Source organism: Vulpes vulpes, chromosome 6, assembly GCF_048418805.1.
Source record: "Vulpes vulpes isolate BD-2025 chromosome 6, VulVul3, whole genome shotgun sequence".
NCBI classification, from domain to species: domain Eukaryota; kingdom Metazoa; phylum Chordata; class Mammalia; order Carnivora; family Canidae; genus Vulpes; species Vulpes vulpes.
In genome coordinates, this window is record NC_132785.1 from 5245241 (window position 1) to 5268046 (window position 22806).

The window sequence follows — 22806 nt, forward strand, 5'->3', positions numbered from 1 at the left end:
TGATATGTTTTATTAGGAAGATTATAGTAATTAGGTTTCAGGAATAATTGATCATTTAAAAAGAGGCTTCTGTATGTTTCCTGTTAGCCATATATATTTATAGTGTGTAGCTTTTAGTACATTGTGATAAAAGTCTGGGGGTCTCATGACCTCCTTTTGTTGTATTTTCAAAAATTTAAACTCTTATGCCCCCTGTTTTTCTTTTCTCAGTTGAAAAGATATCGTTAGAACCTTGATATCTATTTACTCTACAAGTAGAAGGGAGAAATAGGACAGTAACTCCATAGACTTTCACGTGTGATACTTGGGCTTTGATAATGATGGTATTTGGGAAAGACATAATGATGTGGGTGAAAGTATGTTGACAATTTGAAATCAAAGATTAATTTGAAAACAAAACTGGGGGGAAAAGATTTAAAGTCTCTAAGAGAAGGAAGACTTTAATATTTACATTTTTATTTTATTGTTCCTAAGTTTTCTCACATACTTTGAAGCATTTGCTTATTGAAGTCTGTTCAGATATTAATTGGAAAAGGTTTTTCTCTCCTCATTTGAATCTATATTTTATTCGATTGTGGTATTTATTTGCCTTTGAGGACCCAAATTTTTAGATTGAAAATTCTAATTAAGTTCATTGGTAGCATACTTTTAAATTAAGTAAATAAAACAAATAAATCAAAGTAAATGCTTTCCTGATATATTGTAGATTGTATATATTTAGACAAATAGGTTTGAAATAATTTTTTGTATTCTTTATAAGCATAAAGCATTTTATATAGGTCAGTCATTAGTATTTCAGTAATAATATTTCTAAAACTTATTGTTGACTACTGATAGAGTTCCTAGGTAGGTGATCAGAATTCCTCTTCCCTTTCAATTAGAAGATTTTAAGTCCTACTTTTTCCCTTTTGCCACAGATTTTTTTTTTCCTGTCTACGACCTCTCTAATATAGACTTGGTACTCGAAGTCAGTGCAATTTTAGGAGGAAGTCTGACACTGTTGGATGCTGAGAATATGACTTTTACTTCTTTGCTGTTTTTCCTTAAATTGGAGGAAGACTCAACAGTAGCTAAAAGTAAAGTTCCAGTGATAATAACTGTGTAGGTGAATCTTGAGTAGTTCTTGCTGTCACTGTTACAAGCAACTTTGTCTCTGTGGGAAGATACTTTTTTTTTGTGGCAGTGATACATACAAGGAGGGGTATAAGATTCCATCATCAGTTCTCACTTGTTTGTCTTTGACAGCAGTCCAGACCTTTTGAAATCTTGAAAGTTTATGTTAGTGATCCAGGTTTGGAGAGAAGCCATGCCATGGTTTTCAGGGTAGGCCTGGGGAGCAGTGGAGTACTGATCCAAGCAACAGGTTATAGAGCAGAATGAGAAACAGTTAATATCTGGAGCCCTCAGAAAACAAGAAAGGAGATGCTAGATGACCAGTGTTTCATGTATAATAGCTGTTGTTGTAATTATGGAAAGCACTACCACTAACTTTTTTGAGGAGGGTGTGTTGGGAGTGGTGGCATGCTGGGGAGCAGAACGATTTCCATTGATAGTGGAGGGAAATATGTAAGGTTAGTTAAGGTCAGTCTTCTTGAGGCAGCATGGGAAGATGGTGTGCCTGTTTGCCACGTTCTAAATAACTAATAATAGCTAATAAGGAATTTTTAGAACTCATTCAATTTTAAGTTTATTAATAGATGTTTAAAAAATTGAATTAGTGAATGATGATTACAGTGTACATCAGTATATTAATATATATAGCAACATAATGAAACTTTGAACATTTGTTTTTGTTCTAAACTACCCATTTTTTGTGATATAGTCACTTTTTATTGACTCAGATATAAATTGTAAAAAAGTGGTTTTCTCAGTTAATTAAAGCTCTACATTTTCTAGATCTTTTTCCAGTTCCATTTATTTTGGATTTCCTATAAAGAATTTTTCAGTTCTGTCAAACAAATGGACATATGAAATTTTACCACATTTTAGTCTGTAAATTCACTTTTGGGCTGAGAATGAAATCAATAATAATACTAATAATACTAACTTATAATAGTAACTGCTGTGTGTAGAGTTGGCTGTGTAGTTCCTTATTTGGAGAACAGTTGATAAATATGTGGTTTTATGTTGCAACAAATTCTTACTCATTAATGTGACTAATTAATGACTAATTTTTACACTAATTTTAAAAAATTTGTAAGTTCTCTTTCAACTTCTTTGAATCACTAAAAATTAATTGCTAAAATGGTGGTATTTTATATTAAAAAATAAGAATACACATTTTTTTCTCAGTTTAAAACTGCCATATTATATCATTTCCTTTTTTCCTCTTGGTTCATTATCTTTGTTTACTTATAAAATGTCCTTACTCTTAGGATTCTTTTAAAAATGTGACCTTAAAAGAAGTATCTAATTAAACCAAATGTCGTTTATAATATTATTAAACTTTTGATTTGGTACTATCAAGACTTAATTTCCTTTCAAGTGGTATATCTTTACTTTGAAACTACATTAAAGAGCTTTTTGAATTTGTGAACTTTATGGAGACCAGTTCTATATCAAATGGAACTTTTACTTCTTTAGCTATCATTCATTCTAGTAACTTTTGACTATTGATAAGATTTCAACTAATTGGATTATGTGAAATGTGATATGGTGTAGTGTTGGTTTTTTTTTTCTTTAGTTAGGCAATTCCTGCTCAGTTCCCGCAGTTATGTACTAATTTGTTCTAGATCTAGAATTTAATGTTTTGTTTTTTTTTCTAGCATATATCCTATTACTGTTACCTGATGTTTTCCTTTCCAGTTGAATCACCTGATTATATACTTGGATATATTGTGTTACGGTTTTAGTTTTAAATGTTTTATTTACTTTTGTAAAATATTTTTACAGTTTGTCTTTCTTGTTTCTAATAATGGTAAGATAGCCTGTTCGTCACTTTTAGCATCTTTGACTTTTATGTAAGTGTAGCATAAATTATAGAAACATCTTGAGCTCTAGTTCTATAGCCTATTATAGGCTGTATAGTCCTATTTTGAAAGAAAGTCATTTTATCAACATTGAATTTTCTTTATATTATTGGAAAATTAATAAATATCCTTGATTAGACTGTTCTTTTTTAAGCTCTGTTAAGATGAAAAAAAATTTAAATAGTTTGCACTTTTCTACTAAGCTGATTTTTAGAATATACCTAATGTCACAAACCGTATAAAGCATAATATCTATCAATAAAATTCTTGCCTGATTTTATTTTCCCATTCTGTTTGACATGGCTTTCTTTTCCAATTAACTACCTTATGGAGGATGATAGCACAACTTTTCCTTAAAAGATAGTTAACTAAATTTTGAAAGTTTTATAAGTAACTTAGAAACTAAACATTTTATAGTTTGTTTTCTGAGGTTGAATGTGCTTTGAAAACTGTGAGTAGAATCTTATTCCTTTACTCTGCAGAAGAGTTAGGATTCTAGGCAACAGATTTCAAACTTGTTATAAGTTCACTAATGTGTGGGTTCGAAGATACCTTCTGTTTACCTGTGACCTCTCCTATGCCTTTTTTCTCCTGAGAAAAATTCCCCATAATTTTTTAGTGTTATCTATAGCTTTATCTACATATAAGTTATGGGCAGTTAATTTAAAACTGAAGAATTTTACAGTTTTGCCTCTCTCTTTTTTGGTTAAAGTAGTACAAAATGTCAAAAATTAGAAGGAAGGTCACAGTGGAAAATACCAAGACCATATCTGATAGCACATCCCGAAGACCCAGTGTATTTGAGAGGCTTGGACCCAGCACTGGCAGTACAGCAGAGGTGAGTTGTCACTAGAACAGTCACAGGGGTTATCTTGTAATCCTGTTCTTGAATACTGATTTGTATCGTAAAAGTGAACAGGTTGTTGTATTGTAGGAATGTTCAGTAAATTTTTAAAACTGAGTTTCATAAAGGAGGAGTGAAAAGAATTGTTATGTTTTTCTTTTCCTGATGTTTTTATTGTTTGGGGAATAATGTATCTCAGGGTAGCTGGAATTTTGGTAGCATTTGTTTTAATTTTGTCCCACTGGCATCTTTTTTCTAGAAATAAATATGAAATTTACATAGTAATATCTGTCTCTTAGACACAGTGCCGTAACTGGTTGAAGACTGGCAACTGCCTCTATGGAAACACTTGTAGATTCGTACATGGCCCTTCACCCCGTGGTAAAGGTTATAGCAGCAATTATAGAAGGTAAATTAAGAACTTTGAATTGTTCATATACTATTAGAAGATGATTTGTAATTTATCTAGTATAAAAATCTGAAATACAAGCATATATTTGATCAGATTTTCTCTTTTGGTGGTGGTCTTATCAATAGTCAAAGATCAATAAGATCTTTTTAGTTGTTAATTTCAAGATTAATAAAATGTATGCTTTAAAACTATTTGCTCAATATTTACTGGTTTTGCCAATAGATTTTTTAAATAATATATGTATGACTTACTTCGCCCTACTCCTAGTTACGTACTAAAATGGTTTAAGATTGCAGAACATCATAGATTATTTTTACTGAGGAAAGACCGTTTTTAACCCTTAAAATTTAACAAGGATATAGTTTTAGCTTTTTAAGATGTTTTAAATTCAAATCTAAATGACATACGACATTCTGCTGCAAGCTCTGTACATTAAAATGCATTTGCCAAATCCCTTATCATAATGTACTAATGTAAATGAAAATATATACTTGCTTACACATGGATAAAGGTACTACTTCCTATTTAAGACATCTTTTTGCCTTTAATAAAGGCAAAGCTAAATGAAAATCTCCTAATAAAGACCTTTTATTTTCCTTTCAGTTCAGTTCATGATGATTGTGTTATGGTATTTAAGTATGTAATATATGTAAAGGTTGTCACAAAAACAGTTTAAAGTTGATTGGTAAACAAATAGTTAACCAGTTCCTATAATTGGATGTGCTGATGGCTTTGGTTATACCAACAGTATAAAAACTGAACAGTAGCATTTGTAGATTTTTTTTTTAAATGGGTGAGTGTGTGTGTGTGTATATAAATTTTGAAGCTTAATGGAATTTAAAACTCAAACCCTTAACTGACTTCTTGTTCAATTAAACGTACATTTTAGTTTACTTGTGATGCTGTGAATACTCAGTTTTATTGTATTTAGATTGTCATCCTTGCCTTCTGTTAATGTGGGAAAACCAATTCTTACATATGTTTAATTATCTGTACAAATATACACCTAGATAGTCTTTCAACAATTTTAATGTTTTGTTCATATTATTACCACACTTTTAATACATGCCTAATTCATCTCTGAAGTTTATTGTTAACTGACACAGAATTTTTATGCAAGAGGTAATTTTGAGGAAAATGGTCAGAGAATTTGTCTAAGATGGGAAAAAATAGTGTCATTGCCAGACTTAGAATAAAGGATTTTTTTTGTTATTTTGTACATGTTTTTCCATTCGATAACCCCCTTTGGATTTGTCTTTTTTTCCTTTTTTTATAGGGAAGAAAATACGGTTCATAATGTGATTCAGAGATGGAAAGAAAAGCAGTGTAATTCAGAAATGATTAGTCACAAGATTATTTATTAAGCATTCATTGTATGTAGAGCACTCTGTTAGGAGCTGCTTAGGATAGAAACAAGTTCTTAATAAGTTGTCTTATTACATAAAGGAAACCAGGGCACATAAGATTAACTTGTATATCATAATTATAATTTAAAGTATTTAAGTACTGGTTTTTAATAAGATCCACTTTCAAGATCAGATTTAACTGTTTAAACATTTATATATTCCTATAAAATGTACATACAAATGTTAATGAGATCCTTTAAAGTGAGTTAACTGAAATTATATCTTCATTATGTGACTTGTATTGATTGATACAAGAATTGATTTGATTGATAACTATTACTTGAAATAGATGTAAATGTTTATGGGATTGTTTCTATCTTTAAAAAAATACTCACACAGTGTATTTTGGTCGCCAGTGAGGGACCTACCATTTTTTTAACTTCTATTGCCCTTTTTAAAAAAGCTCCTCTAGGAATATTTTTTAAAGGCGGTGTGTTTTCCATATCTGCTTTGTTTTCTCACTTAACAATAGTGTAAAAATAATTGGGAGCCATTTGTCACATTTTCAGTATGAATTATGAAGGCTTACCAGGGTTGAACATAACTATGTATGATTTTCCTTGATTAAAAAGAAATCCACTGCCTAAACCTTGTTTTGAATCCTTTAATTATTTTCTATTCTGAAATAATTTCAAATTTAAAAAAAAGTTATAAGAATAACATAAAACTCCTATATGTCCTGTGATTATTAAGATGGATAATTTTCAGTTGTTGATGTTGCATCCAGCCACATATATGTATGCATGATAATACTGTTGCCCCTTATTAATTTTGCAACATCGTGGTTTAAAACTTTATCTTCCTACTTTTTACTTTCAAATATAAGTAGTACATTTATGTGATTTTTAGAAAAACAAATGAAGCTGTTAATTACAAATTCCTTTTTCTTGGTTCACATACAGTTTCTTACTCATATCACCAGTACCTGCCACCCCATGGAATTTTATTGTATACATTTCTGATTGTTATGGGGAGAACACTTGTAAGTTATGCTCATATTTTTTATATATTAATATTTAAGCTGAAGCAAATTAATTGTTTTTCTGAACATTAGGAGCCATGGACAGAAAAATTTTATTGAGATTCATGAGGTATTTCTGTAAATACATTCTTATAAATGTTATATAAATATAGATTTTTGTTTTGTTTTGTTTTTTGTTTTGTTTTTGTTTTTTGGTTCAAAGGTCACCAGAAAGACCTACAGGGGATCTTAGAGAAAGAATGAAGAACAAGCGCCAAGATGTGGACACTGAGTCCCAGAAACGAAATACAGAGGAGTCATCCTCACCTGTTAGGGTAGGAATGAATTTCCCAAAACAAAGTTAAATTTCAGTAATGACTTATTATATTTGTTCCATAATATTATGTTGTGTGCTAAATATATGGTAGATGTGAATAATACCACATTATAATGTTTATATGGATAGTGTAATTTAGGGGGGAAAAAAGTCCTCTGGGAAAACTCCTCTAATTCTCTGAATCAGTTCTTGGTGGTAATTAAGATGGAGGGAATTGGTTAGTGGAGCTTAAGTTCAACTTCATAGGATTTCTGGATCTTGATGGGCATCATAACTATCTAAAAGTATTCTTAAATCTTCAGAATTCAGCCAGCCATCATATCCTGCTTGTTCCAAGAAAGGTTAAAGTGGATTATAGTAGGACACTTAGAAATTAAAACAATGAAAGCAAGGCATGGTGTTGACAAAAACTGAACCAGAGAATTTAGGTGAAGGAAGGCACATGTGACCACAAAGTTTAATGGTGGGTTTCCTGACAGTGACGCCAAGAGAGAAATCTTAATTTATGATGTAGCTTATTGAATAAAAGAAAACGTCAGTGTTTCATACGTGGAAATCTCATCCTGAGCTTTTTTTTTTTTTTTTTTTCCAAGAAACTGACCACCATCCCTAGACGGCCACTATGTCACTATAGATTTGTCTGTTCTGAATATTTCATATAAGTGGAGTCGTGCAGTATGTGATTTTGTTTTTGATTTGTCTTTCACGTGCCATAGTGTTTTCAAGGTTTATGAAAAATTATAGGATATATCAATATTCTGTTCCTTGTTTTTGCTAAATAATATTCCATTAATACATCACATTTTATTTATCAGTTCATTAATTAATGAACATTTGGGCTGTTCCAGATTTAGCTTTTATGTATCATGCTGCTGTGAACATCCTGAATAGTTTTTTGAGTGACTTGTTTTCATTTCTTTGGGGTTTATATCTAGGAGGAGAATTGGCTGAGTGATATACTAATTCTGTGTTTAATTTTTTGAGAAACTGCTAGATTGTTTTCCAAAGCAATTGCACCATATTACATTCCTGCCAGCAATAAGATTTCCAATTCTGTCTTTGTCAGTGTTTGCTATTACAAACTCTTTGATTAGAATCCTCTTAATGAGTGTGAAGTGGTAATCTCATTGTAGTTTTTGCATTTCCCTGATGGCTAATGATACTGAACATCAGTAATATTGAACAATAAGATGTGCTTATTGGCCATCTGTGTATTTTCTCTAGAGACATGTCTTTTTCAGATCTTTGCCCCTTTTTAAATTTGGGTTGTCTTTATTGTTGATTTGTAAGAACTTTCTATATATTTTAGATACAAATTCCTTATTTATGATTTGCAAAATTTTTCTTCTATCCTGTGGATTATCTTTTTATGTTCTTGATGATGTCCTTTACAGCACAGATATTTTTAGTTTGATGAAATAGTTTATCTGTTTTTGTTGTTTGTGCTTTAGGTGTCTTATCTAAGAAACCATTGCCTAATTCAGGGTCACAAAGATTCTTGCCTTTTTTTTTTTTTTTTTTTTTTTCCCAAACAATCTTGGAGCTTTAGCTTTGATCCATTTTGAGTTAGTTTACATTTCTGGTCCAGCCTTATACTTTTTCATATGGATATCTCAGTTGTCTCATATTATAACCGTTTCATTAAAATTATTGAATTGTTTAAAGAGAAACTTTCTGTTCATTTAAGCTGTATAGAAGCTTTCCTATGATTGTTGCTGATCCTCAATAAAACAGCTACATTACCATTTTACATTATAGTTTGTAGAGATTTATCTTCAGGAACCTAAAGTAATGTACTTTTCAGTATGTAGCTTTCTAATGTCTGATGATAGATACATAATACTGCTTTAGAAATCTTAGATAGTAGTTCTCAGCTAGAGGTGTGTATGTATCAGAATTCTTTTGGAGGAGAGATAGTGTTTTGTGAAATACATGCTGATACTCTACCCCTGATCTACTGAATTAGAATTCCTGGGTAGGGGCTGGGCACAGGTATTGCATTTTGAAGTAACTGATTGCTCAGAATATGGAATGAACTCCATGAGTTGCTGGTAATGTTTAACAACCACTCAGGGAAAAAAGCTCTGCTTTATGGGATTTGCCAATTTCTTTAGCATAAATACTACCATCACGGTCAGTTTCAAGCTGGCTTAGTGATATCACTGAATACAGATTTGGGAAGAGATACTCATTTTCACACCATTATATAGTATTTTTCACACGTACACATAAATATGTATATGCAGTCACATATAGTGTAATTAACTGCAAGACTAAAATGTACTAAAATATTTAGGAAGTGAATTTTGAATAACAGTACCTTTGTTTTTATTATTTGTGTAATTGTTAGCTTATATGATTTGATTTTTAATCATAGTGTTTAACACTGGCTTGCACAGTTCCAAAGGTTTAACAGTTGGTTCTTGTGAGTCAGTGTGAACTGATTCTAGCACACCACTAAATGGACTAGTTTAAAAGGCAAACATCTGGAATTCATATTCTGAAGACATTATTTTAGGAATTGTTTTTTAACTCTGCTGTCAGTTTCCTTACCTGTAAGTGGAGGCAGTAGCTCTATCAGTGTGTTGCTGTGAAAAAAAATACATGTCAAACAAGTAACATGAGTTGCTGGCTAATCCACGATGACTCTTTAGTAACTGGTATGTACAGGGATTAGAACAGCTCTTGGCCTTTCCTCTCTAATATAAATTAGTGTTAGGCTCTTAATAGATAAACATCAGCGTTGGAAATTTAGGTTGTTAACAGATATCTAAATCTAAGTATATTGCTGATCATAAAGGTTTATATGTTTAGCATATTCAGTTTAGTAGACAGCAGAGTTGGCCTTTCATTAAGAAATTAAAGCTTGGAGATCCCTGGGTGGCTCAGTGGTTTAGGGCCTGCCTTCGGCCCAGGGCGTGATCCTGGGGACCCAGGATCAAGTCCCACATCAGGCTCCCTGCATGGAGCCTGCTTCTCTCTCTGCCTTCCCTGCATGGTGCCTGCTTCTCTCTCTGCCTGTGTTGTGTCTCTGCCCCTCTGTGTGTGTGTGTGTGTGTGTGTGTGTGTGTGTGTGTGTGTCTCTTATGAATCAATAAATAAAATCTTTAAAAAAAGAAAAAGCTTGATTCTTACTTTCCCTAGGTGAGAAAGCCCTCAGATGCCGAGTGTCATGCCTGCCTAAGTGTTATAGTGACAAGAGTGATCAGGTTTTAGGAAATTCCTGATCCAAAACTAGACAAAACTGTTAATAAGCTAGGATACCAGGGTGTTAATTATTTTGAGTGATCTGACAGGATAACAAGTACTGATCATTTCTATGGTACATTCCTACTGCAACACATGTGTCTGTTGATCTTTACGTGATGAACTTCTATGGGAAAGTCAGATTTAGTTTAGGTAGGGGCAACTATAGGTTAGATAACATAAGATAGCTAAGACAGGTTAAGATACAAACATCAACTCTAGTGCATCTGAGTTGTGAGGTTGATAACACGTGATCTTGTGGGCATACAAATTCATAAGTAGATAAATTGTAATTCTGTAGAGTATGGTAGTATGACAGAGAGGTACACAGAACACAGTGGAAGGAATAACTGCCTGGGGAACAGAGAACATTTCACAGAGGGAAATGACATTTACATTGAGTGTTGGAAGGATAGGTGGGATGAAAGATGGGATGGTGAAAGTTTAGAAAGAGGAGAAAACCACAGGATTTTTACATCCATGTTCTTGAGAAATATTTCTAATTACAAGAAATATTGGTTTTTATACTAGGTACTTAGGTATTAGTTGGCTTCTTAGAATGAGTCAGGAAATAGTCTCTTTGCTTCTATTTTCTGAAAAAGTGGGGAATTACTGTAATTTATTTCTTAAATGTTTGATAGAATTCACAGAATTGATAGATGTGAATCCATCTGGAACTGGTGCTTTCTGTTTTGAAAGGTTATTTACTGATTCAGTTTCTTTAGTAAGTACAGGCTTATTCAGATTGTCTATGAGTTTTGGCAGATTGTCTTTTTTGTAGAATTAGACAATTTCCTCTAGGTTATCAAATTTGTCATAGGATTGTTCATAGTATTGATTTATTATCCTTTTAATCTCTGGGATTTGTAGCAATGTCTCCTTTTTTGTTTCTGATACTACTAACTTATGTCTTTTCTCTCTTTTTTTTCTTAGCCTGACTAGAAGCTTATCAATTTTATTGATCTTTTTAAAGACTGGCTTTAAGTTTAATGATTTTTTTTTCTTCTATTGATTTCCTGTTTTCAGTTGATTGATTTCCACTCTAATTTTTATTACTTCTTTTCTTCTGCTTACTTTAGATTTAATTTGCTCTTTTTCTAGTTTTTCTGAAGTAGAATCTTAAATTATGGATATATTTTTTTAATTTTTTTAAAAAAATTTATATATTCATGAGAGACAGAGAGAGGCAGAGACATAGGCAGAGGGAGAAGCAAGCTCCCTGCAGGGACCCCGATGCAGGACTTGACCCCAGGACCCCGGGATCACACACTGAGCTGAAGGTAGACATTCAACCACTGAGCCACCCAGGCGTCCCTAGATTATGGATTTTAGATCTTCTTTAGAAGTGCTGTACTTTATTCTCTAAACACTATTTTCACGGCATTCTATAAATTTTAGTAAGTTGTATTTCATTTTCATTTTTTAAAAGATTTTATTTATTTAGAGACTGTATGTGTGAGCAGGGGGAGAGGCAGAGTGGGAGAGAGAATCAAACAGACTCTGCTGAGCATAGAGCCCCACATGGGGCTTGATCCCAAGGCCCTGATCACAATGCAAGCGAAAATCAGGAGTCAGACACTTCAACCAACTGCCCTACCCAAATGCCTCTCACTTTTAGTTTGAAATATTTTTAAATTGCTCTTGAAATTTTTTTCTTTGACCCATGTGTTAATTAGAAGTGTGTTGTTTAATCTCCACATATTTAGGTATTTTCCAGCTATCTTATTGTATTGATTTCTAATTTAATTACATTGTAGTCTGAAAGCAGACATTGTATGATTTCCATTCATTTAGAAGTGTGTTTTATGGTTGAGAATATGGTCTATTTTAGTAAATGTCCCATGTGAACGTGAGAAAAATGTGTATTCTGCTGTTGTGGAATGAAGTAGTCTATAGATGTCAGTTGTATCCAGTAGATCGATGGTGCTTTTGAGTTCAACTATGTTCTTGCTATTTTTCTGCCTGCTGGATATGTCCATTTTTGACAGAGAGGTGTTAAAATCTCCTAACTATAATTGTGGATCATTTCTTCTCCTTACAGTTTTATATTGGTTTTTACCTTCTGTGTTTTGACACTATGCTGTTAGGCACATATATATTAAGGATTGTTATGTCTTCTTAGAGAATTGACCCCTTTATCATTATGTAAAGCCCCTTTATGTCCCTGGTAACTTCACTTGCTTTGAAGTCTGCTCTGTCTGAAATTAATGTAGCTATTCCTCCTCTCTTTTAATGTTAACATATTATATCTCTCTCCATCTCTTTCCTTTAACTCTATATTATCTTCATATTTAAAGTTATTTCTTGTAGACGGCATGTACTTAGGTCTTATTTTTAGGAAATTTTTTGAAATTAGGAATTCACTAATGATAGTGTTTTGTGAAACGAAGTATATTTTTAGAGCAGTAGGGTTGGAATTTTTTTTAAGAATTTATTTATTTTAGAGATAAAGAGAGGGAGCAGCAGGGAGGAACAGTGGGAGAGGCACAAACGACTCCATGAAGAGCACAGAGCCCCCACTCAGGGCTTGATCCCATGACCCCTGAGGTCATGACTTGAGCTGAAATTAAGAATTGGACCATTACCCAACTGAGCCATCCAGACACCCCTGGAATCATTATTCTTTAAAAATAAGACATGAAAAAAAATCCTTTGTATAAAACATTGAATGTTTAAAACTTGATATTCTTTAATATGATAATTAGTACTATGATAATAGCTTTAGGCTAGTAATGGATGTATTTACATAGTTATTTTAAAGTAAATATTAGTACAAGGGGAGAACTTTGTTGGTATATAATTGAGTTAATCTTTGATTAAATGTTCTGTGATAATTTTTGTCTGTTAGTCTCAGAGTAAATTTCTCTAAGTAATTTTGGAAAGATGTAAGGAAATATATAAGATTATATGGGATAAATAGAAATGGTAGTTGAAGTGGATTTTTTTTCCCCTTCCCATCTTTGTCTCATGTAATACGTAATAATACTATTCCCTGTCATTAACAAAGAACAAACTTGTGTTAGAGATAAACAGACTTCATTTTAGGAACAAAATGTCATTTATAGTAGTATGGCCTAGAGTGGCTTCTTCTGACCAATGGTTGTGGATAAATTCAAGGGAAAATAGTTGACTATACTTTAAACAGTAGGCAAAGTTTGATGTGATTGCTAAAGAATTGTTAGTCTTGTTAAGAATTGTTAGTCTTAACTTTCCCTTTCAGCATAATTGTGGACTATAAACTTTTAGGGTCTCCCACTACAGTAATACTGGGTCCTGGAAAAGTGACAACAAACACATTTTAAATGCATTGCTACTTTCTCAAAAATGCAAAACAGCAGCAAAAACAAAGAAATACGAACAGGGAATTGAAACCAAGGATTAAGTAGCAAATGTGAAAGCTAGTGGTGACCTTGAGACTTTACTCGTATTAGAGCTGTAAATAGAGACAAAGCCTTTGGTCCATCTGTGGAGAGAGAATTGTTGAATTAGAAGATGGACCTGAAGAACTTAACCAGAATACATAAAGACAGAGTTATAGAAAATGTTGAAGAGATTCAAAAATGTGGGGGAAATACTTAGAAAGTTTAATGTACCTTTAGTTGGAACTCCATGAAAAAATAGAATGTAGGAGAGTCAATACTGAAAGAAGTAGTGCTGTGAATTTTTCTGTAATTGACAAGACAGAGCTACAGATACAAATAGCACAATACATATCAAATAGAATGTTATTATGCAATTGCAAAATACCAGAGTTAGAGAAAATATTAAAATACCCCAAGGAAAAAGGCAAATCATCCTACAAAGGAGCAACAGAATGACATCAATAACAATGGAAGCCAAAAGACAGCCGGATAGTATTTCCAAAGTGCTAAATCTGTCAACCCATAGTTGTATACCCAACAAAACTATTTTTCAAGAATGAGGATATAATACAGACATTTTCAAATAAAATTGAGAGTGTTGAGTACTAGGAGACCTTCACTAAATAAAGAGTGTCTAAAAAGATATGCATCAGGAAAATAGCAGGATGACCTTAGAAGGAGGGTCTAAAATGTGAATAGTAAAGGTGAATAGGGAAAATGTTTACTAGGTTAGACAGTCTGTTTTGTTATGGCCTTTGAAGTTGTCAACAGTGTGGCCTTGTACTTTGAAGAGGTGAAGTGTATTAAGAGTGTAGAGTAAATGGCTTTGAACTCCACAAAATCCACTCCATCACTGTTTCATTTTGTAGCTGCATTGTGTTTTCGGGGAATTGACCCCAGTGCACTGTTGGGGCCTGTTTAGTCTAATGCAGTCAAAATAACCCCAGTCTCCTTGCTGATTCAGGAACCAGGCCTAAATCATTTCACCTGTGGATTACCTTAGTATTAGTTATTGATTTAGATGTGGTCATGTGACTGAAGTTGGCCTACTCAAACTGAAGGAAAGAATTCTTACTTCATGATTGAGGGAGAGGCACACTGGGAGAACGTAGATTGCTTCTTATTATGGTAAAAGAAATATGCCTTAATGTGAAGTCAACAGTAAGAATAGCAGAGCTGTGAGAAGGGAGAACCACCAGAAAGTTTGATCTCTAATGATTTCAGCATGTTACTAAATCACCTAGCCCTGAAGTTTGCCTTATTTTATGTGAGATTGTAGTTTAAATTTACAGTTTACAAGCTTATAGTATCTTATTTAAGCTCCACCCAAAACTTATCCTCCAAAACAAGTTAGACTCGTTAATAAATCATAATTTCAGTTCTATACCAGAAGTAGAAGCCATATGCTGTATACTGCTCTGATAAGACCAGATTAATTTTAGTTATTACATTTTATTGAAGTACATTGTCAAATTAATATGTCCAGGGAAGATGACTGAGTGAGGAAGAGTGTGAGAATCCCGAAATGTTAATATATGATCAATGTGAACTATTTCTTTGGCCTCATATAAGAAAATATTGAAGAGCTTTGGTATCAGTGTTTAAATATTTTAAAGGGCTGTCTCATGAAAGTAGTAGTATTTTTACACGATCTATACTTCAGAACTGATTCCAATCAGAAGGAATCCTGGAGAGGTGTAAGAGAGTTGTGATCAGTATAAAATTAGATCAGTTTTAATAATTAGAGCTGTCTGAAAATGGGGACAAGGGGATGCAACAGTGAAGAACTATCAGTGGAGATATAGGGAGTAAATTTTTTTTTCTTAAGTTCTTCTAATAGGACTTTCATAAATATGTAATATTTAAAAATTTTTTTCTATATAGGGCAGGAAGTTGTTGGATTATATTATTTACAAAGACCCATAATATTTTATTATTCTAGTTACTAATCCAGTTATTTTAATATTGGTCTTCAACTCTTAGCTTCATACTTCTTTTTAAAACAAATTCTTGGTAATGTCTCCTTTCTAAGAATTCATAATGAATACTATCTATCCATACATATAATGTTAAGGAATAAATGTGAATATAATATAAAATGAAAATAATTTAAAGTAAAAGTCCACAATCATTTATTGTATTCCTAAAATGTAGGAAATATTTAAAACCAAACATTTTTCCTAAGTTCAGCATAAACTTATTTGACAGCAAAACCTGATTTTAATTGACATGAAGCTAATTATAGTCTTTATGGCTCTGAAACCCTTTTCAACTAAATTAGTATTTGGATATTACATGATACCTGAAGTAGAAAACAATATATTTTTCAGTAATTTGGGGATAACTTCCTATAAAGAATTTTTGATACAACTTGTACTAATGTATATTTATAGTGAGTTTAATCCACAGAACATTCAAAACTTGCCTGGGGGACACCTGGGTGGCTCCGTTAGTTAAGTGTGATTCTTTTTTTTATTTTTATTTTTATTTCTATTTTTTTTTATTGGAGTTGAATTTGCCAACATATAGCATAACACCCAGTGCTCATCCCATCAAGTGCCCCCCTCAATGCCCATCACCCAGTCACCCCCACCCCCCGCCCACCTCCCTTTCCACCACCCCTTGTTTGTTTCCCAGAGTTAGGAGTCTCTCATGTTCTGTCTTCCTTTCTGATATTTCCCACTCATTTTTTTCTCCTTTCCCCTTTATTCCCTTTCACTATTTTTTATATTCTCCAAATGAATGAGACCATATAATGTTTGTCCTTCTTCAATTAACTTATTTCACTCAGCATAATACCCTCCAGTTCCATCCACGTCGAAGCAAATGGTGGGTATTTGTCGTTGTCTCAGGTCTTGATCTCTGGATTGTGAGTTCAAGCCCCACATTGGGCTCCACGTTGGATATGGAGCCAAAAAAAAAAAGTTACATGGGATGTAGATTGATAATCTATATCTATAGATTGATAATCTTTAGAATATATTTTACGAATAAAAATAGATTGTTCCTTTTTTTTTTCTTTTTGTCTTACATATAAATAAGATCCTCCCTCCCTTCTTCCCTTTCTCTTTTTTTCTTTTGACCTTACCATTTTTCCATGGCTATCCAGTGCTTATTAAATATTTGCATTGTATATTTTAAACTCTTAGTTACTCCTTACTTCTACCAGGTTGCTGTACTTTAGTAGATAGTTTTCTCATTGTGGTGCTATCCTGGAGTTTGTCACTTCTACTTAGTGAGTAAGTGATTATCTGCAACACAGTTTCTTTAATGAAACAAAGACAAAGCTAGAAATATTCTGTATTTCAGTAACCATCCCATAATTTTAAAAATATAGTAATCTGTATGTTTGTATATGCTTTTTAGAAAGAATCTTCAAGAGGGAGACATAGGGAAAAGGAAGACATAAAAATCACTAAGGAGAGAACGCCAGAAAGTGAAGAAGAAAATGTAGAATGGGAAACTAATAGAGATGGTGAGTTTCAAAAATCTTTGTTTATATAGTCAGTTTATTGATTATTTACTTTGTAGATTTTAGGGGGATTCAAAACATTTCTCAACCGTGATCTCCTTGTTATTTCAGAATCTTATTCTTTCATCTTATTGCCTTGTTTCTACCTTACTGAGTTAGGATACAGAAAATGGCATATGGTAGTGGAACAAAGGCAGAGAATGCTGTTCACACTGCATTTTTCAACTTGCCCATCCTTTCCCCCCGCTAGAACTTTATTGGGCACCATCATAGTCCTTTGAAATCATACTACTTTTCTAAATTTTTTTAGTTCCTCAATACCAAGGTGAAAAAAAATTAAATCTAAATTTTGTTTGTTTTACATAAAATATTAAAGTGAGTTTTTTAAATCTTAAGGATCTGGGAAAGTTATTTCCAAGAAATTGTAGACTTTTTTTCTTTCAGAAGAAATCCATTTCAGATAACTGAGACCAGGGATTTGTTGATGAAAAATAACAAAATCATCTTTGCATTGTCTTAACAAATTAGCTTTTTCTTTTTCCACACCATGAATATTCTCTCTTCTTCACTTCTATGACCTTCTGAAAGTGAGCACTACAGCCTCACACTACCAAATACAGAGAAAGAGAACTCATATTTGTTGCTTTGAGTGTGCTGGGCATTTTTATGTAATTTATATAATATTCCTTATTAATTCAATAGCTTTGTATTTCTGCTAACAGATGACAGAATTAAAGAATGTAAAAATTTAAGCAACTTCCACAGCAATAAACTAAAAACTTAGACCAGACGTTAAAAAACAATAACTTACGGGCCAGCCGGCCACCTGGTTTTGCAAGTAAAGTTTTGTTGGAACACAGCCATCCTCATTTGGTTACATATTTCCTGTGGCTGCTTTTTAGCTATAGTGGATGAATAGACATCTGTGAGAACCAAGAGCCTGTAAGCCTAAAATGCTTTCTCTTACATTTTAAGAGCAGTCTCTGAAGACATATTCTAATAGGTGAAAAATGTGCTGAATGCCTCTCCGGTAACTTGAACATCAGTATTTTTATGAAAATCCATTCCATCTTTGGACATTGTTGCCTACTTAAAACTTACTCCCAAGAGCACATAGGAAACTTTCCTATGATTAGTTTATAGGGATTTCATAAGCCAATTTTATACCTTCTACAAAATAGCAGTAGAAGTAGCTATGATGTCCCATTATAGTTGCTTAAGTAGTTAATATACTAAACAAAATACTACAAACCTTGACTATTCAAGGTTGGATAGTGAACTTTATGAAGTATGAAGGGATTAACTCAGCATTTTTTTCCATCTTAATTATTTTTGGATAAAAAAACACTCTGAAATGTACTGAATACTTATCTTTAAAAACAAAAATTTTTCTATTCCCATTTAAAAGGTTTGTAAAAGCCTAAGACAGTTCTCTGCTTGTTTTCATAACAGCTATTTTAAACCCTCTCCTTAAATCTCCCAGTGGACCTTTCATAGTTCCTGTCAGCTGTTTACTACACAGAGACGATACACTCACCATCTACTAACTTTATCAACTTCTTGATACCACACTTATAAATTAGTCGTCTTTTCCCACCTGACCTTTACTGTTTCTCTCTTGTTCTGGGTAAGAAGCCTCCCTTCTGCTGTGTAAGATTGTATTCCCCTTTATTCTGGATTCACTTTCTTCCCTGCTCTGCAGTCTTGCTCATTTGACATACATTCTTTTTTATATCTCTAACATCCATCTGGATACACTTTCTCTTCTCTACATCTGACTCTAGCCATCACCCTGCTTGTCCCCACTTTACAATTAAATTCTTGAAGGAATTCTGTACCTTACTGTCTTTAGATTTTCACCTCAATACTTACTCAGTTTTCTGACCCATGTCTTCACTAGAACTGCTCTTCAGGGTCACTGATAACCTCCTCTTTGGTAAATAAATGGAGACTTGCTTGTCCCTCTTCTATAATCTCTCTGAAACATTTGAGAGATTGTTGCTTTTCTGCAACAATCTCTCAAATGTCTGGAAGCACTTTCTGTCTTCTGGAAGCACTTTCCCCTTCAGTTTCATCTATCTACCCCTCTTCAGGTTTTCTGTCTTCCTTTGAAACCCTTCAGTCTTGTACAGGGGTTCCTTGTATTTTATCTCTCTCTTAAATGTTGATTCCCAAGGCTTTGCTCTAGACTGTCATCTTTAAAAAAAACTAAAGTGATTTTACTACAAGAGGCTTTTCTGTACAAAGTTCCTTTAAAAGGTGAGTAGATGCCTTCTATAGTAGATTTACATAGGAAATATACACATGGGTACTTATTACAGCTTCTCTTAATTGCAACTCAAAGGTTTTGATTGTTTATATATTAAAAATATGTTTGAAGGAGGGGCACCTGGGTATCTTAGTGGTTGAGTGACTGCCTTTGGCTCAGGTCATGATCTCAGGGTCCTAGGGTCAAGTCCTGCATCAGGCTTCCTGGCAGAGAACCTGCTTCTCTTTCTATGTCTCTGTTTCTCTGTGTTTCTCATGAATTAATAAATAAAATATTTAACAAAAAATATGTTTGAAGGAATACTGATGCATGAATTTAGCCATTTTAATCCCAGGATAATGAGACTGTGAACTAATTTAGTAGACTTTTCTTCTACATTTTCAGTCTAAAGTAAATAGCAATTTTAGCTAGATTCAGAAGAAATTGCTCTATATCAATATTTCTCAAACTTTTGGGTCTAAGGACACTTTTCACTTTTTTAAAGGATCTCAAACAACTTTAAGAAAAAAAAGATTTGAGAGAGGGAGGAGAGAGAGAAATAGAGCATGTGCACGCAAGAAGCAGGGAGGGGGAGAGGGAGAGAGAGTGTTAAGCAGACACCACACTGATGCAGGGCTCAGTCTCAGCCACCCTGAGATCAGGACCTGAACCAAAACCAAGAGTCAGACACAACCAGCTGTGTCACCCAGGCACCCCCCTCCAAACATCTCTTAACTTGGTGGATTATCTGTGTTAATCTGAGAAATTTTTAAATACTTATTTATGAATTTATTTAATAAGGACAGTAATAAACCTAGCATATACTTTTATGGAAAATAGATATGTTTTGCAAATTAAAAATAAAATTATGGGGAGGGGCAGTGTTTTACATGTTTTTATAAATCTTTTTAACATCTGGCTTAATAGAAGACTTGTAGATTTTCATATCTGCTTCTGCGTTCAGTCTGTTAATGATACTACATATCATGTGACTTCTGGAAAACTCCACTACATACTCAAGAAGGAATAATAAACCAGTCAAATACTATAGTATTATAGAAATATTTTTGATCTTCTAAAACTCCCAGAATTGTTTTGGAGTTCCCCAGGAGTCCTCAGACCATTCTTTTTGAGAACCACTTGTTTCTATAAGTGGCTTCTGCTTTCAGTTGTTTTCCCTTTACCTAGCCACCTTTTCCCAATTTTAATTTTTCCTTCCAGATGAAATCATGCTTTTAGGGCATCATTAGCATCTATCTATTAAAGACTCCAGTATCTGAAGCTCTCAATTGAGGCATCCATTAAGGGATATCGCTGAGTTCCTTATCTTGAGAGCAGTGCTTTTCTACTAGGTCCCTCAAAGCTAGGGAATCATTATTTGATACTTAGTCCCCTCAACCTAGATATTTATAGAGTCCCAACATTTCTACCTACTGAATATCTTTTAGAATCATCTATTTTTCTGAATGACTAGTAATATTTTAGTTACTAAGATACTTATTACCATCAAATATATTTTACCAGAATAACTTAACCTCATGCCTTGAGGTTAATCTTATCACCTAATTCATTCTCTACTTGAAAGTCAAAATAATCTTAAAAGAAATTTTTTTTTTACTATAGTATTCATTCAGAGGAATGCATGATTCATGTGTGCAACTCATTGAGTTTTCACAAACAGAACAGACTTGTATAACCAGCACCGGAATCAATAAATAGGCAGTGATATCCATAACCTGCCTTGTGCTCCCTTTCCAGTCACTACCTCTCAACTCCTGCCTCCCAAAGATAACTATTGCCCTGATTTCTACCACCATTGATTAATTTTATCTGTTTTTGAGCTCTATATAAATGGAATCTACCGCAGTACTGTTTTTATGTTTAGCTTCTTTTACTTGAAATATCTTTTTGAGATTAAACCATATTTATTGCACATAGTTCTTTAATTATTATTGCTATATAGTATTGTATGAATATACTGTAATTTATCCAATTTTGAGCTGAATAAAGTGCTAGTACTATTCTTAATCATATCTTTTGCTAAACATGTACCCATTTCTCTTTAGTTTATGCCTGGATGTAGGATTGCTAGGCCATGGAATTTGCATATGTTCATCTTTAGTAGATGATGTCAAATTAAACACAGTTATTGTTTTTCATATGGTCTGTCTTTGTCTTTTTCATCTTAGCTATTCTGGAGGTGTGTGCTAGTATCTTATTGTGGTTGTTTTGTTTTGTTTTTTAAAGATTTTATTTATTTACTCATGAGACACACAGAGAGAAGTAGAGACATAGGCAGAGGGAGAAGCAGGCTCCATGCAGGGAGCCCGATGTGGGATTCAATCCCCAGAACCCAGGATCATGCCCTGAGCTGAAGGCAGACGCTCAACCGCTGAGCCACCCAGGCAACCCTCTTATTGTGGTTTCAGTGTGTGGCTAATAAAAGAGAACTTTTTCACATTTATTGACCACTGTACAATCTGTTTTATAAACTATGTGTCCCAGACTTGCCTATTCTGTTGTATTAACTATTTTTAATTGTTAAGAATTCCTTATATTTTTTGGATATAAGATCTCTATCAGATACATGAATTCCAAATGTCTTCTTCCACTCCATGAGTTGCAAAATGCTCTTATGAGAGAATAAATGGCTTGACTTCATTCTTCTGTTTAAAATTCAGATTTCCCAGGTTGCCTGGGTGGCTTAGTCGGTTGAGCCTCCAACTCTTGGTTTTGGCACAGGTCGGGATCTTAGGATTGTGCACTGAGCAGGAGTCCCCTTGAGATTCTCTCTCTCCTCTCCCTGCTGGTGCATGCACGTGTGCTTGCTCTCTGTCTCTCAAATCAATAAATAAAATCTTTTTTAAAAATTTGGATTTCCCATTTCCTTCAGGATCAAGTACAAATTCTTATTGTACGGAACTTTTCATTATCTTGTTGCTTCCTATATTTCCAATCCTTCACCCTCAAGTCTGTGTTTTTTATTTGGTTATTTAAATTTCCTTTTATTTATTTATCATAGGAACTAGTGTAGTACTGTGTGTCTAGTAAATCTTTAAAAAAAATTTTCAGACTTTTAATCAAATGTATATGTTAAAGACAAAAGGAAATATTTATAATTTTTATTCATATGTATATACTTTTTATATATCTATGATTATTACATAAAATAGATTACTGAAAGCAAAATTATTATATTAAAGGGTATGAGTCTTTTCAAGGCTTTTACTCATGTTGCCAAATTACTTTCCAAGATAGATATATGTCTAGTTTACATTGTTACCTTCAGAAAATGAACATACCTTTTATCTGTACCTTTGCTAATACTTAGTATTGTAATTAGGAAAAAATGACCCTTTAATACATGAAAAAGTCATGTTTGTCTATCATTTGCATTTTTTTCTTTCTGTGAATTGCCTATTTGTGTCCTTGCTCATTCTCCATTGAATCAGTAAGAACTCTCTATACATAAAGAATGTCAGCCTTACATATTGTGTGTATTTTTCTATTTTATGTTCCTAAAAATCACTTCCTTAGGGTACTTGGGTG

At 33.2% G+C, this 22806-nt stretch overlaps 1 protein-coding gene across 9 annotated transcripts in view; it reads left to right on the forward strand.

Moving 5' to 3' along the window:
- The window catches only part of ZC3H13 (zinc finger CCCH-type containing 13), a 90983-nt gene that overhangs the window by 2733 nt on the left and 65444 nt on the right, over positions 1–22806 (forward strand). For 5 of the 9 annotated variants that reach the window (XM_072760583.1, XM_072760584.1, XM_072760585.1 and 2 more), the window contains exons 2-5: positions 3682–3807; positions 4113–4222; positions 6816–6927; positions 16904–17012. In XM_072760583.1, the coding sequence (XP_072616684.1) occupies positions 3691–3807; positions 4113–4222; positions 6816–6927; positions 16904–17012 (448 nt within the window). In that variant the 5' untranslated portion in view covers positions 3682–3690. Of the gene's footprint in view, positions 1–3681; positions 3808–4112; positions 4223–6815; positions 6928–16903; positions 17013–22806 lie in introns of those variants that run through there. The other 4 variants (XM_072760587.1, XM_072760586.1, XM_026017198.2 and 1 more) reach the window with 2 other exon arrangements.